The sequence below is a fragment of the Ips typographus genome, linkage group LG6 (genome assembly GCF_016097725.1).
Source record: "Ips typographus isolate SLU linkage group LG6, UJ_Ityp_2.0, whole genome shotgun sequence".
Lineage (NCBI taxonomy): Eukaryota > Metazoa > Arthropoda > Insecta > Coleoptera > Curculionidae > Ips > Ips typographus.
This window is the reverse complement of record NC_138427.1, coordinates 12,025,967-12,043,486: the sequence shown is the minus strand read 5'-3', so window position 1 is coordinate 12,043,486 and position 17,520 is coordinate 12,025,967. Positions and strand designations below refer to the sequence as shown.

The window sequence follows — 17,520 nt, the reverse complement described above, 5'->3', positions numbered from 1 at the left end:
GGGCAGAAGACCAAAAGGGAGACCACGGAAAAGATGACAGAAGAGGCGCAAAACTTGATAGGTGTCAGAACCTGGAGGAGAGCGGCGTTGGATTGACAGTGTTGGAGGCGGAAGATAAAGGAGGCCAAGGCTCAATTTGGACTGTAGCGCCATTGGAGAGAGAGAGAGAGAGTATTTATGAACAATAAGAATTTTCTCAATATTAAGATAATATGTAAACCACTACCACAAAGGGCTTTAATAGAAGTGTAATCCACCTAAAAGTCAACAAAATAACGAAACTGAAATGCTCTTGATGTAACCCATGAATGACAAAACCCAGTAGCAAAAGTTTGGGTTATCGACCAATCACAGTTCAGGATTGTCAAATTTTTTGATTTTTCTTTTATTAACCCTTCATAAGGCTCTCCTCTACTAAATTTGTATTCTCCGGAAAACAAGCCACACTGTAGTTTGGTAAATATGGAATTTTTAATGCACCTACAGGAAACCAATTGAAGAAATTTCTGGACGCCATGATGGCCATATAATAATGTATTATGCTTAAGTAAACCAGTTTTTTCATATCATTTAATTCGGAATTTGGTCTAAATTACAGGGTTGCCATTGTAAACAAATTTTATTTAAGTATAGAAAAATATTATATTAACTTGTTTCCTAGCGATTCCAATCAGTTTCTTTACGTAACGCGGTTACAACATTTGTTTGCACTTAAATATTTGAACTGTAAAACACCAAAAACGCCGCAGTATTGTTATTTCGGTAGGAGGCAAACTCAGACTCAATTAAGGAAGAAATTTAAACGTTGTTTTAACCTATTTTAATTTTTTTTTGTACACTTAGCACAAATATTGCCTTGGTTCTTGTTGATGATGATTTTTTTACTCTCCGCTCGGAAAATTTGCATTTGAAAAATTTAAAAACAAATTACATCTAAGAGAAAACCCGGGAGAGTGGTGCAAAAGCTGGAGACGTTATCTTTAAATAAGCTTTTTGAAGTTTGCAGGCTGAATATTTCACGGGAAGAAAAGGCAATAATGGCCTTAGATATGAATGTCGGGAGTTGGTAAATTTAAATGTAAATTAGCTGAATTCTAGCACATTTATTAAATAAAACACGAGTTCCTGTTGCTATTATATAGAAAGACTTATTTTTGTATACACTGTGTCCGTAAAGTCACCCATAAATTCTATTAAAATTCAGGGATTTGTTTTCTGGGAAAACGATCGGACACGTCAATATCTATTTTTGATTACGATTTTTTTGATGATAAATTAATGTATACAGGGTGACCCTAAAACAAGTTACGACTGTCAATTTACGACAATACGTCACGTGACATTTGTCAAGAATTCTCAAAAGTTTCCAAAATTGCCATCTTCGAAGTGTTACAGCTATTTCAATGATTCTTAAAATTCTTTAGGTTTCCCGTCAGCAACTAGAAGCTTCACTTGCGGAAAATAACTCTTTAAAGTAAATACAACAATTGCAAATATATTTTTGTCACCTAAGTAATGGTTACCCTTTTAATTCACTTCCTTTCCAAACGTTCTTGTTTGACAGAAAAAATATTTGTTCCTGATCCTTTTTAATGTGTGTACTACATACGTGTAGGTATGCATATGGGAACTCAAATCAAGGACGTAAATGATTTAACAAGCCGTTTCCTGTCAAATTATTGCATAACGCAATTTTATCTTGTTGATTCAGTTTCGGGCAAAACCGATGCAAATATGCAGTTTCTTTTTTTTTCGCCATTTTCAAGGAAATTCAACCGTATTTATTCAAGGTTGCCTTTAATTTAAATAGCCGAGTAAATATTCCCGGATGGGACTTTACGTTGGGAACTTGGTAATTTTTGCAAAAATTGCAAACTAGGATTTAGTGCACCAGAACTAAATCAACTAATAAATAAACTTTAAACAATGCGGAGGTAACCGAAAAGCCCGGCAGGAAATTCACAATTTAAGCTGTCGTTTCCAATGATCAAGCGTTCGATATAGCGTAACCGTGTGGTTCTATATGAGTATACTCGACCCTCAATTAGCTTTTATTAGAGATACAATGACCCTCTCTGTTCTTGTTTGTTTGTAGAGATCTAATTTACAATTCATATTATGTGTGTGAAGTGTATAGTTGTGATAGGTTCCATGCTTCAATCGTATTTCCTTTTGATTCGGTTGTAAATTCCGGTTCTATTTAGAACCAACGACAAAAAGGGTTAACTAATTTTACCTCAAAAACCGGACAGGACCTTTCAAAGTAAACGGGATAGCTAGTCACGCGATTTCCACCTGACTTATATTGACTTAATAATTTCCTCGTTACCCTTCCGATTCGATATGATTCAGCCCTACAAAAAAACTGTAAAGGGCAATTAACGAGGGTGAGTAATACGCGCCCTATTATGAGGTTAAGTGGCGTTCCAAGTAAAGTTTGATTTGTCACCTATATTTTTTAACGTTGGTTTAGTCATGTTTTTGATATATTTTCAGTTATTTTAAATATGCTTTCCTATTTAAGTAACTTTGGAAAGGTGAGACAAAAAGGTAGAGCAATATGTTTATTACATAATGAGCCAAATAATATTATACAGAATTGATTCAGTTTCGAACAATTTAAAATATCTCTAAAACACTACAAGCTACTGATTTTCAAAAATAATCTTTTTTTTAAATAAAACGAGACAATAATGATACTTATTAATAATTAATCTAAATGAAAGTTTGATTAATTCTACAAAAGAGTTTAGTTTCCATTAAACCACCCTGTATTAAGTAAGGCATGCACCAATTACACTATTCAAAACAATCTTATATTAGATAACAATCCGACATTGAAGTAACTCAATTGGCCTTGATTGAGGCGAGAATTTTTCTCAATTTTGAGCGCGCTCTTCTCGCTCTATCCTTGTTTCGCCGCTACGAAGCTCCGTCCGTCCCTCTCTATCTTATATAAAGGCCGGTGTCTCTATCAAAAAAGCCTCGAAAGCTCTACCATCATACACAGCGTCGAGCTTTCAGTTAACTTGCGAACGGTACGGTGCGCTGACGTAGGGCGATCTAAGGCTGCTTCTCCACAAAACATCGAAATCTCGCGTGTTCTCCCTTTAGATAAACCGATTTGCCAACATGTATAAAGGGGGATGAAAATCGGTCATTACAAGGACAAACACCCTTTTTCGGCCACGATGACGGACTAACAAGCGATATTGTTGGCAAAAAAAAACTGCATCAGAAGCGCGGTTTGAAAATGGATTCGGATCCCCTAACAGGGGCCGAAATGGCAAAAAACAACAAAAACTACGACGAGAAGAAATCAACGTCGATCGGACTGAATTTTGTGATGTGTTGCCTTTGTGCAGTGAGTGTCGTTACCAGTGGATATAACAGTTGGAACGAATCGAATTTCAAATCGAAGATAAACAGTTTGGAACAGAGGGTTTTCTATTTGGAAGAGAGATTATTTGAAAACGCGCCCTTAGGGGGCAATCTTCAAAGGGTAGACGAGATTCGAAATCGAGTTATCAGGGATTTAGCGTCCAAAAATCAACAACACATGCAGAGGGATGAACCTGAATGTAGTTGTCCAGCAGGTGAGTTCATTGTTGGAAATTATCCATTTGATTACATTTTCAGATTTGACGTATTATTTGCGTAAATCACAGCATTGGTAGTAGTCTGTGATTGGGCAAAAAAACAGCAAGCTGAAAGCTGCTTTCTTCGACCAATCACAAACTACTTACTGCCCTGAAACTGAAATAGATGGAAGACTGTGTTGTAGAAGTGGACTTAACATTAAACTTGGTTTTATGGCAGCAACATCACTTTGACAGTAACAGATTATTATATAAGACACTATTTTTTGGGCCTCTAGCATTGCTGCGTTGCCAACTTTCTGTTACGGTTACAGAATGGCTGACAGGTTTGCAAGAAGTAAATGGTTCATCAGTACAATTATTTGAGCTTTTATGGCGAGTTGCGCCCACCTTAAACTTTATCTAAGCTTAGTTGTGATTTGACTGTGACAGATCAGGTGCAAAATGTCACAGTCAAATTATCGATACTTAGATACTAACAAAAAGCTCTCCGTCGGAATTTTTTAAACGCAGTGTACAGATTAATTAAAAATCAAAGTTTAATTATCACCACCGTTCAAAATTAGTTTTACACTGATTCACTTCTTCTGACGTAAATGTACTCAAATGAGCTGCTGCCGTGGTAACCAGCTGGTTTTGACTAGGTTTAATCCCATGATTGGTGGCATTTAATGACTGAGTTTACACAAAAACTAGCTGCTGTTTAGAAAGTAGGTTATAGGTTTATTTATTTGAAGATAATTTGGTTATACATTCGCATGCAGGTTAGTGATGCCAAAGTGCCTTTAGCAGCGCCCATATGAGTCAATTTCCTTTACCGGTAACTAGAATATCGTAAAGCAAATCAAACTCCAAATATAGATTGGTCGGAAGGAAAAAACGACCTTATGAACATGGGTTTTGTGTTAATAACTGTATTACACTCAATATGCTTTGTTGTCAAATAGTTATTGAAAGTAATATGAAGTTGCTACAAGTTTATTGAACAGCAAATTGGTTCTAAAAGCTCCTGAAATTGTTTGAAATTTTAAAGTATATGTGATATCAGCCTTCAAACACTTTGATCTGCAAAAAAATTCCAACTTAAAAACAGTTGATTTACCTTCAAATCTAGATACTGTTATGGGAGCTTTTATGTTTCTTAAAGCATTTCTATAATTGCTCCAGTCTCGTACAAACGTTATCAGTAAGAAAATTAAACTGAACCTGGTCTGGTAATGTGTTCCAGCTTGAAAGGAATGATGGATCGTCGAAACGATCTCAAATTGAAAATCACGGCCACTTTATCTGTCCAAACAACAGGAATTTCAAGTCGAGTTGTTTCAAATCCTACCTATGTCGCGTCCTGACACTTTATTACCGCCGTTTGCGTCTCACTCTTGCTATTGTGTGTGCGTGTCGTTTCAACTTGGGCCAACAAAGAAGATGAAGGTAAAATATTTACCTGATGGACAGTACACAACTACTAACTTTTTTTACGGTTGATTTTAAAATGTTAAGTCCTTTCTCGACTCGTACACTGGCGGAAATTAATTCCAATATATCTTCGTATCATAAATCAGCGAGAGTCATAAATATTCTGGATAGCAATTAAGTTATCTCATGTTAAATCCAACGTTCCCTGTAATTTTAGCATTAAGCTACCGCTAAACACATATCGATTCTTTATTTGTCAACTAAAGACACGTCGTTTTGATTAATCTGCCTAGTGTAAAGTGAATAGGTATAGCCTTGTCCTGAAGACTTCAGCTTTTATACTATAGCATAAGGTTGGCGGAGTAATTAACTGCCAGAGTGGTATCACGTTTCAATGCGAGCAAAAGGCTAGATTTTGGGTGGTCTGCATGTACGGCTTCATAAAAGGATATTAAAAATACTCACCGTAAATACAATAAGTCCAACAACGAGAGTATGCAAATTTCAACAAATTTATGCGGGACAATTTTAATATAAATGGCTATGTAAATCGATGCATCAATATCGTAATATTGCGTGTCATGTTCGGAACTATACAGAGACGAAAGTGTGATTGTGATGCTGTCCCAAAAAATGTGCATATACTCGGATCATAATTTCAGATTTTCTAACATGGACAAGCTTACGGTAACATTATCTATAGACGCAATTCGAACAACAACACCCCAGCATATAAGATATAAGACTATTAAATATATGAACCTATAAGTTTATTGACTCTCGAAAGCCGATGTTGTGCGGGATATGCATGAGTTCCAACGATTGTTAAGGCCCTCTTTGTCCATTTTCCAACACAGAGAGAATGGCAATCCATGTCAATTGCGATATTGATGACGCATTCATTTTCATCGATTTGCATTGTACATCTCTCGAGAGGGAATAAATTATTAAAAATCAATTAACAGTAAAATTCCATTATGAGAATTGATTACCAGGACTTGAATTTATAGCTCTAAAAATAACTTTAAACCCTATTTTACACCACAAGTCCTGGGACGAAAGTTTGCAAAACGATTTCGTAAAATGGGTATTACACCAGGTGTTTTTATTCCCCACACCTGGTGTACCTGGAATTATTCCTCATGGATAGATTATCATTATGGGAACCCTGCAATCGGATACGAATCTGTAACAAAAATAATGTAATTTAATGTTATACAATTATAATTTTGCAATATTTCATAAAATCAATACTAGCCAAAACTAACTAAACCCTCGTCCCTCATATAATGCATTTTTAATGAAGGCATTAATTACAATTATTCATTTTAGTCTCTGTTGTATAACTATAAATCTGCAACACAACAAATATTGCAATTAATTTTATCTAGAACGCGCACTAAATCACCGTAATATACAGAGTGAACGCCTTTAATATAGATACTAAAAATGAAACCGGGAAAAGTGCTAAATGGAACACCCTATATAAGCACGAAATTTTTTAGAACTGGCAGTTTCTGGGACAACTTTTTCATTCAACAATCGATCAAAAGATGCGACTAACCAATATTTGATTAACAATTCAGGGTTGGCTTCACAAAAAGCACCATTGGCATACCATACGTTTATACCATATCTGATGAGTGCTGGGACTAAAAAGCACAAGGCTGAATTTTTATTATTTGATTTTTAAGTCCAGTACTTTGTTATTAAAAAACATGATGTTGTTTAGTTATCATATCATCTTATTTACATCAAGAATACAATTGAATATTAAAACTAGAATAAATTCTAGAATAAGAATAATTATCACCGTTTTAACTAATAATTAGAATATTGTAGAACTGGAGAATTAGCTTGTTAAACTGCTTGTTATATGGATGAATGGTAAAACAATAATGCGAACGTTCTTACTGCTTACTTCCGCAACTTGTAACAAGTTTTTCCTGGAATGGGAAACACACAACGCTCGAAACCGGAAGTTTAGATGCTGAAACATATTTTCCCGCTCTTTAGTAACTGAAAATCGATTTTTTTTAGTAAAATAAAAGTAAAAGTTGCCCCCTTTAGCAGGGAAAAGTACCAGGAGTGCAGCCAGAGCCTAGTTAGCACCAGGTTAGCTGCGGAAAGGTTCTACCCAGATGTTGAGAATGAATTCTCGCAATCCGGGGGGAAGGTCTTGGAGGAATTTGCGATCCTCTTCTTGGCTGGTTGGTCCTGATTTGTCGTCTATCTGAAACAGAAAGAAAATCTTATTACTAATAGTTACCCGTTATCCAGTAGCTGGTATCGGGGTCGTTTGTGGGGTGCTTCTAGCTCCGGGTCCTAGTTCACTGCCTCTCGCAGTAACTGATTTTTGCTGCTTTCCGGTTTTTGGAATATCTTCACTGCGCTCTGTTTGATCCTTTCAGTTGGGGTGGTGAACTTCAAGTCTAGCTGGATGTCCACGGTTCTGACGTACCATGGGGCGTACATTGTAAGTTGTACCTCCATGTTCACTTTTCATTTTTGTGATGAGGCCCAGACACTTTTAATTATTTTAATTTCATTGTAAGATAAAATTAACACATTTTTTCGTGTAAAAAATCTGGTTTGACCGATGCCAACGTATGAAGCAAAACAAAACCCTCTCGATATATTCGTATTTAGACCACGACAATAGCGTGGCAATCCAAAAATAAAGTGCGATAAACATTTCAAACCTCAAACGAAACTTTTCCTAAACACGAACGCGTTTTCGTGACACACAATTTTAACTCCTCAGGAAATTTATCCTCCTCACTTCTGTTTACAGGTCTTTTTATATACCGTAAGGGGAATGAAAAGGAAGGACTTTTATTACGCACTGGTAACCAGAAATCGTCCGAATAGTGAAGCCGAGCGAAGAGAAAACCGGAATGTTCAAAATTCATGAGCCGGAATCGGACTCTATCGGGTTACTTTTGTGACAAGGAGCCGGCGTCTTTAGTGTCTCATATATAAAGGCCATTCCGCCATTATGCGGTTAGATCTTTTGATGTACTGTTATAATGTCATATAAAACCATAATTTAAACTCTATTATATCAACTGATTATTAAGAAATCAAAAGAATAAATTTGAATTACTGTATTATTAGTGCAAACTCAATATTAGCTGATGAATCCAATAATTGACTAATACCATAATTCTGCCAAGCTACAGTAATGAAAAGAAAACTTCTCTTCCATTAATATTCACTTACAATTCAAGACCGAACTAAAGAAAACTTTTTCCGCTAATATGAAGGAAACGAAGTTCAATAACGTCGTCAAGTTGATCCCCAAATGGAAGAATGAAATAGCAGTTCTATCTTAAAAAAGTCCTTCGAGAGTGGCTTAAGCATTGAGCAAATTCAGTTAACTACAATATAACTTTTTCAATGGAAAAACTCCCGCCATAAAGCCGATTTAATTCGGAACAATGAGACGATCCGGATGTCTTCTCCACGTTTTTTCGATTCGGTCGCATTTGCATTTCAAAACTTTCCCGTACCCGAGAATGGAAACTTTGATAAGTTTTTCCATCGAGTTTTTCTTCATGACGTTTTGTCTTTTGAGAAACAAAAACTGCTAGGTGCATTAGCCAAATGGGTGGAAAAAAAGCCCTTTTATGCATGCACGTTTAATGTATGCGTGGGTTGGGGGGGCATAGGGATATAAAAGTAAACAAAGTGGATATTTGCACGGAGCAGATATAGGATAACACACATAGAGCGAGAGCCCCATCCTAAAACGGGGTCGAGATTATTCCGGTGGTTTTGCGCTTCGTGAATTTTGATGCTGTTGGGGTCTTCGTCTATAATGTGGTCGATGGTCATGCATGCATTTATTATAACAAATCTTGTTCACTAAAAACGCGATTTAAAAAAAAAGCGGCTAATTGGATTTTATAACGAGCAACTTTTAGTAAATATAGACAGCGCGAGCTCAGTAGTTTTACCCAATTATTTTCAAAGTACATTTTCATATTATTCAGGATTAATCTCACTATTTAATTATCTCTGTTTACTCACTTTTGCCATGCAGCATCCTCGGGATTAATTAAAGTAATTACCTAATTGGGTTTTGGTACCAGAGTTTGTAGATTAATGATAATCAATCAAAAGTTTGAAGAAAAGCAAAATTATTATGTATAGTTTGTTAATCTAGAAAATTATGAAAATTAGTGTTTATTTATTAGGAAGGAAGACTTAAAGATGTAAACAATACTGAAACTGACTAGTTAGAAACCTGTTTTAGGAATGCTGTATAAAAAAAATTATTACTATCCTTTAAAAAATTCCCAAAATCATTAGTTGAAACTAAATCTAGAATATTATTATTCAAATCGACCGCCATTTAAATCCTTCTCTGATTGGTCAATAACTTGCATTTAGGATTTCCCAAGATGTTCATTTTTGTTTTGTTGTCAATGGCTACATGCCGTTAGCGGCTTAGAAGTCAAGTAAGCAATCACGTTTACCTTGCTATGACTGCTTACCTAGCTTCTAAGCGGCTGACGTCTTGTGAACGTACCTTTGCTTTTTCTTGCAACTTACGAATGCGGCCCATGAGTAGCGTTTATCTCCTCGAATTCTTTTTCTATCACCTTTTTTTCTGCGTTGCCATGACAACATCCACAATTTGACAGATTCAGCGTTGCAAGTTGCCATACATACAAGGCGTATTCGATTTGATGCTCCATCGGGCGTGCAGTGTAAATGTGACGTCACGATGATGTATTTTAACAAAATCTCAATTTGGCCAACTGTCAAAGTACGTCATTGTGACGTTATACTCGATCAGTTCACTCTATGCAGGAAGAAAACGAACGGAGTCACAAACTACATTAAAATTATTAGTAAATTTATGCACTTTTGATATCAATTGAAAAGTCAACTTCAACTAAACTGATTTTTTTACATCTAATTTGCTCTCAATAACAGGAACTGATCAAACCATACAAAATCTATTAATGGCAGACATTTTAATGTCTGGGCTGTCTGCATTCTCAAAGGCTTTATCGTTAAACTGCCATAACTGAAACTAAATTGCTTTACTCTGGTAAAGAGCTGTTTTTTTGTTCGTCTCGACTCCCGACTCAGACTGGAAATAAGGTTGTCAATTCCATTCGAAGATGTTTTAACAGTTGAATGAAAACTTATCTAAAAAAGTGTCGAGCGAGGCGTTTTTAAATTACTCGCGAAAGTGGTTTCGGCTCTCGGGAAATGAGCCCTTATTATGACGTCACCCAGTACTCAAAGGCGTGTAGAAATTCGAAAGTTTAGGAATAAAAACAAAACCGGCTTTGGAGAATTTTAAGGGAAACACACAACTTGACGGACTGGCTGGCAATTAAAGCGGCAATCTCCAGTCCCGACCGTTCCAAGGGGAATAATATAAGAGGAAGCATCCCGGATGCGACAATCAAAGGCATTTGAGACGGGGAACTTGCAAATTGGCGAATCCGGTTTTGGGCGATTCATCCTCAAGTTTCGTATATGGTCCGTGCTTAAACGGCATTTTCGGAACAAAGTAAGAAGAATATTACCGACAGAGGTAAGATCAATCAGTTCGGACCCTTTGTCAACGCTTAATTGAGATAAGTTTGAGTGAAATTGGCAACGCCGCCAGAACCTATTTTAGAGTCAGATTATTATAAAAGTAACGGGTGTTCAATAATTGTTATTGTTATTGTTATAAGTTCGTATATGGTTTGAAATGACAGCTGTCATATAATAATTGTTTGTAACGTTATCTAAGACATACGCTTTTTGTGACAATTGCCATTCATAGGCGACCTGACCATAACAATTATTGAACACCCGTTATTAATAATCTGTTTTTACTTAAGAATGTTTAAACGTAATCTTCTGAAGCAAACAAATTATAACTCCTCCACGACTTTTCTGACAGGATCAACCTGTCAACTAAACTGTGGATAGAATGTGACAGAATATATTGTTAATGGAATATGACACCTACTCACCATAAATCTGTCAAATGACATAGCAGGATGGTGGTCATTATTCTATGTGGGTTAATTTGAACTTTCATGTTGCATTGCGGGACAATCGTTTATAAATGATTGTTCCATGAAAAAGAAATATCAAAAGCATTTTTTTCTTCTCGAGAGCATATTCAGAGAGGTTCTATTAATCATGGCAGAGTGTGAGAGAGAGAGGAGAGAGCAAAAAAAACACTCAAAATATCCAGATCTCCCCAACATTCGTGTCGTCTGTCAAAGGATGATAAATCGCGCCATATATCCCGATTCAGACTGCGGTGGATTCTTTATCCAAATTACATTTATCTGGAAAGTGTTTGAATAAAATTGGCCAACCACGAAACCGGGTTTATCTAGCTCATCGCCCGATTGGCTTAGGGATTTGCCCTTCGATTTTTTTTTTTGTTAAATGGATATTTAAATTGGAATCGGTGAAAGTGATACCTTTATTTTCGGGGTTGAAAAATATAATATTCTGGAAATTAGATGCGCCCCTGTTTAGCGTCATTAGTCTTTATTGGATTAGCAACTGCGCTGCCTCTACATTGGCGATAAGCTTCTGCTGACAGGGCTTAATCCAAGGGTTTGCTGTCTGGATGAAACTTTACAGACTCGTTTGCGAGATTAAAACAAGGGACATCCAGCTAATGTTTTCGTCTGGACCATTATTCATTACTTGGTAGTGTTCAATAACAGTCAAGAGCTAAATCAGAAAATATTGCAGTAAAACAATAAAATTCCAACGAGATAAAATTCACCATAAAACCCAGTTAAGACTATCTACTTCATTATCATATATTGTTAATTCGTGGTATCAGTTAGGCCCATCTTGTCGTAAACTCAGCCCCATACGACGTTATTTACTCAATCTATCAGTCGAGAGGTTGTAACGTTAATTAAGAAATTGTTCAGGACCCTATTCAACAACAAAACTTAATTTTTGAATTGTGCCCGAAAGAATTTTATCGGCGAAAGATCTCCATTAGTCCGGAGAGTGTTTCGGAATAATTGAACGTGTCAGCCTCGGAAAGATTAGCCGTACTTTATTGTAATAGGCTCTTGTAATTGTGTTAGGTGTGCCTATTTTAGAATAATTGCTTTTGAAAGTACTACCCGGAGAAAATTGACGATTTATCGAACAGGGGAAAATTAAATCTCAAAGTGATTGGATATACGCTTGCTAAAAATATGAGCAAAAACTACATTTATTGTTTACCTGCTTTAAGTCTTTACACCAACTTTCACCCCAAATTTTTTAGACTTTTTGAGTTATTGGAGCATTAGATGTACTTCCCTCTTTTTTAGACGTTCAAAATTAAAAAAAATTATCATATTTTTATCTCGATTTTTATTAATCCACTTATAACTACCAATACTAATTGGATTTTTATAACGACAAACACCAAAGGGACCAAACAAACATGTTTACTCAACTTTTTTGAAATTCAATTTGAAAAGAAAATCTGTGTATACACAGGCCAATTAAACTTTATAAAAAAATCTTGTCCTCTAAATTAAGTATCAACAATTAATGAGCTACTGTAGGTATCGAAACAGGTCTCTAACAGCTATTTTAAAAACTCCAGAAGCTTCTGAATTGTCCAAAAGTCATTTAATATTGGCAGAAGCTTTTAAGAGTCTTTTGCACTGTCAGGAGACCTTTCAAAGTCATTTAAAATTGACAGAAGCCTCTAAGAATGCCAGAAGCCTCTGAAAACTTCCAGGAATCATTTAAGATTGGCAGAAGGCTTTAAGAATGATTTGAATGTACCAAAGGCCTCTGAAAATTTCTAAGACTCTTTTAAAATTGCTAGAAGTTGTTAACAGCTGTTTTAAAGGAGCCAGAAGCCTCTAAAAAAGAGTAATTTAAGATTGACAGGCAAGAGCTATTATAAAAATGTCAGAAACCTAATTATTACTAATTGCCTGTAACGGCAAACACCACGGAGACTAAACAAACACGTTTATGGGATTTAAACTCAACTTTTTTGAAATTGAATTTGAAACAGAATCTGTGTAATACACACGCCAATTAAATTTCATAAAATAATCCCCTCCTCCTCTTGAATTAAGTAGCAACAATTAATGAGCTACTGTATCGATACAGGCATTTATCGACAGTTTTGGGTTTATCCCCCTTTCGCCACAATTACCCGCTTATACCGATTGAATCTGAAAATATGTGGGCAAGATCCATTTAATGATAGACTATCACTTTACGCACGACCGACCGTGGATTTATAAGCAATTTGGGGTAGCAGGAAGCCGTATTGTTCAACCTTATGATAAATGACACCTGATTGAGTTTAATCGTTTATACATTGAAATAAAGAACGTCTGCATAGGGCTCGGCCCTCTTCGAACAATGTTATCTTAAGTTAAGTTTTCCCTGACAATCTTTAATGCGCATATTTAAAGAAAAAAGTTTGATTTATGATTATTAGCAGCTGAAAGCATATTTTCACGATGAAAGCTTTATTTATTACAATTTACCAGTTTAACCTTCATTTTTAAAAAAAATAATTTTAACGTTAAACTAAGTCAATACTGTTAGATTAACCACCTAAAAGCACTCAATACTAGAAGCAAATAAAGTGAAGTGTAAATTCTCAATTCATATGTTTGTTTACTAGATTTATCACACATTTCTACATTGTTAAAATAAATATTTGATTAGTTCGACGATCGATTTATGTAAAAAACCGAATTTTACATTATCGTAATGAGAATGCTTTTCTATTAATATTAATTATGTTAGCAGCGTTTTCAAATTTGAAAACAACCAAAAAAGAGTAGGTAACGAGTTTTACCCAGACAAAATTTATGTTATGTAATAATTATGTATTTAATTTCGTGACGTTTATTGCCGCGATAAAACTCAACCTTTGGCAGAAATACTATAAAATAGTAGATTTACAGTCAAAATAGTAGACGAAAGAAGCATAGTTATATTATTAGTTTCTTTTTTACGTTATTTTTGGTTGCTCAACATCATATCAAGTTTGTATAGAATTTTCCGTAATATCTTTAGACATTTAATACCTCCAATCATTTAAATATTGTTTTGGTTGGAATTATTTCCATAAATGAGTTGATTTACTTTAATTAAGAAAATGTATTAATTAAGATTAAAGTTAAAATCTTGGTCGATCAATTAGTCTTCTTTCAACATTTTTGGGCACTAGGCCAGCTCAAGCTCTTTTCTGACACTAATAAAACTTGATTATTCTTTAAAACATGTTTGTTAATAAGATGGTTCGGTCAGTACTCTTTCAAAAATTTCGGACATTTAACTAGCTCAAATATGTCAACATGTTTGGCAATAAGATGATTCAGTATTCTTTAAAAATTTCTGAGCTTTTTAAAAAAACGTTCTTTCACTCTTCCTTTCTGACGCTTACTTTTTCACAATATATTTTGGCTTCTGGAAACCAATCAGTTTTTTTTCAGAATTTCTGGGCATTTAGCCAGCACAACCAAGTGCTTCATTCATTGTTATTGTTTAGTAGCTAAAACGACACATTTACATCAATCAGGTAACACAAATCAAATAAAAGATTTTGAATTGACAAAATAGAATGAAGAAAGACAGGTTAATAACTAATTGACAAACAGTTTAATGAACGCGATTAGCATCTAATTAGCATAATCGAAACTTCCAAATTTCAGTACGTAATTTGGGGTTAAATTTCCATAAACATCGGGAAGTGAACCCTGTCGCCTTATTTGCATCTTACACCTGCACGTTTTGGTACCACTGCGACGTGTTTATTAGTTTATTGCCGCCAACTTCATGAAAGTTGGAGATATATGGTAATTTGGAGAGTGTTTACTGGCGGACGCGTCGGAATATGGCGATTTTACCATTTTATGCTAATACGACCGGGGGAATCTTATATTATGATAAACCGAGCATTACACCGCTGTATTATGAATGTGCTGCCTCGCCCGGAAATTATTAATTTTCCACGGTTTCTTACAACCGTAGACAGTAAAAAGATCGTAAAATTGGAGACCAGGATAAAACAGAATTTTATAAAAAAAAACCCTGGGATAATCAGGAATGACAAGCAAACAAAGCGAACTAATCAATCAGATTAAAAGTGAATCGTCCCGGGGGATGACGATATCGATTTTTAGAGGGACAAACCGAGTAGCAAAAAGCAAATTTGATAGATAAAGCAGATGGGGGATACAATACGGAGGGTATCGACAAGAAAATGGACACAATTTTCTGTAAATTGTCTTGTGTAAAGGAAGCCTTTTGTCCACGCCAGTGAGGGTCTAAATAGAACCTGTGAATAAGTTGTTGTCCGAGCTTATTAGCTGGGGAAAAATTCGTTAGTTGTGCCTTAAGATCCGGTCAAGATGAGTGCAAATAAAAACGACTTCTCGTTTCTCCGAAAGCGTTTAACTTTGGTAAACAGACATAGCCCAAAGCCGTTGGAATCGTGACGCGAATCCGGTAATGAGTTTGTCTAGAAGACTTTCGAGGATCAAGCTTTTTGCTACTGAACCCACCTTTTGCTATATTACCTTTGAAGTGCCTCGGCTACGAAATTAATGAAAGGTACATACATAGTCCCCCTTTAAGTTCTATTACAGTTTATCCTCAGAAAAAAACGACATTTTTTTTTATTATTTTTAGCAAAATTGATTAGAGTTAAAATAAAAAAGTTACCACCTTTCAAAATTTGAAGTGCAATTTTCAATTTTCAAAATTTTTCACTTTCAAATTTTCAATTTTTTTTGCTCCAAAAGGGTTCCAATATGATCGTCGTTTTGTACTTCCAAGGGGTTAGGACAGAATTGTAACTGACGGCCAAATGTCATATCTGTCAAAATTCCACTCACCTAAATAGGTATAAAACACATTTGGTACTGTCTACACTATTGTGGTTTATGGAGAGGATTTTGACCGTTGTCATATTTAAAAATAGACTAAAATTAAGTCAGAAACAGACAACCAAATGCCAAAAATGCACTGATGAGGGTATCAAAGGCATTCAATCAAAGTCACACTGATTTTGTTACTTTTCAAGTATGATCGTTGTTTGTACTTGTGTACAGGTTTAGAACAGAATTGTAAATGACGGTCTAATGTCATGGTGCTATAAAATACCTTTGATACTGTTTATACTGATTTTTCTAGTATTTAACAGTGTGTTGGGGTTTTACAGCGTTATGGAGAGGAATTTGACGGTTGTCATATATAAAAAAAGACAAAATTAAGTCAGAAACAGACAACCAGATGTTACCAATGCCAAAAATGCACTGATAAAGGTATAAAATGCATTCAACCAGTCGCACTGATTTTGTTACTTTTTAAGTATGTTTCGTGGTTTGGTACCTCTATAGGATTGAATTTGACAGTTTCCAGGTTTAGAACAGAACAAAAATAAAGCTGTAACTAACAGCCAAATGTCATTTGTCACAATATGTCGAAATAATATAATAGAAACGAAAATCAAGGTTTAGGAATAACACTATGGACTTGGAGGTGGAATATGGACAGAAGGAAACGTTTCATTCAGCACATTTATGTTCCTTTTAACAATTATGTCACTCTATTGTACTTTGATTTTCGCTATATATTAGTGGTGTCCGTGGGTGGACTAAACCAGTGAGTAAAGACTCATTACTCGCGGATATTATCTATACAATACTAGTGAGTAATAAGCACATTATTAAACAGTCATAGAAAAATGTCATTATAATGACGAACCTATTACAGTTCGTCAACCGTGCCCTTAGAAAATAATTAAGGGACCACAAATTTCCGTTTGGAAAATTTTAATTGTGCCCCCAAGGAGGCTTATAATAAATCACCCAGAAATCCTGTTCGGCCCTACTTATCCATCCGATGGGGTCGACGGACGTAAAGCCGTTATAACAGGTACAAAAGTCCCAGTGAGGGCTGCTATTAAAAGACGGAGGATATGGGCCCACCCTTAAAGAACGACGAAACGAAGCCAGTGTCTGTCGAGAGTGCATTTTAACTTTATTAGGACACTCTAGGGGGTGTTATGAATTCCTTTCACATATTTTATATCCAAGTAAATGGGGATGCTACGTAGTAACACGCCGTTCTTCTAAAAATAAAAATGCGGCTGGATCACTGCTGTCTGCATTTTAATTTTTTTCTTATCAACCGTCTAGAGTATTTTTTATTGTCTCCTGAGTTTTTGGAGATACGTTCTTCCGCGTGACAATAACTTTTTCGACATACAAAAAACATCCAAATTCCTACGCTTATTCCTGGATTTTCGCCCGATAAACAGCCATCACCTGTCTTGTATTACTTTAAAAGCCGCTCGTATACATACAAGACAAATCGCTTTAAGAGACAAAACAATATTTATGCATTTGCGTAAACGTATGAGTTATGCGCAATGTGCATTTACAATTTTACCATCGTCAAGGTAAGGAAAGTAGTAATGCAGAAATTTTACAACGTCGATTAATTCCCTCGCATTAATATTTCCTAAGGAATTTGTAAG

The 17,520-nt window shown here is 35.5% G+C and overlaps 1 protein-coding gene across 28 annotated transcripts in view; it reads left to right on the top strand.

Moving 5' to 3' along the window:
• Window positions 1-2,994: 2,994 nt before the first annotated feature.
• The window catches only part of LOC145730782 (uncharacterized), a 55,715-nt gene continuing 41,189 nt past the window's right edge, over window positions 2,995-17,520 (top strand). For 12 of the 28 annotated variants that reach the window (XM_081982182.1, XM_081982179.1, XM_081982175.1 and 9 more), the window contains exon 1: window positions 2,996-3,596. In XM_081982182.1, the coding sequence (XP_081838308.1) occupies window positions 3,254-3,596 (343 nt within the window). In that variant the 5' untranslated portion in view covers window positions 2,996-3,253. Of the gene's footprint in view, window positions 3,597-17,520 lie in introns of all 28 variants that reach the window. The other 16 variants (XM_081982191.1, XM_081982189.1, XM_081982184.1 and 13 more) reach the window with 3 other exon arrangements.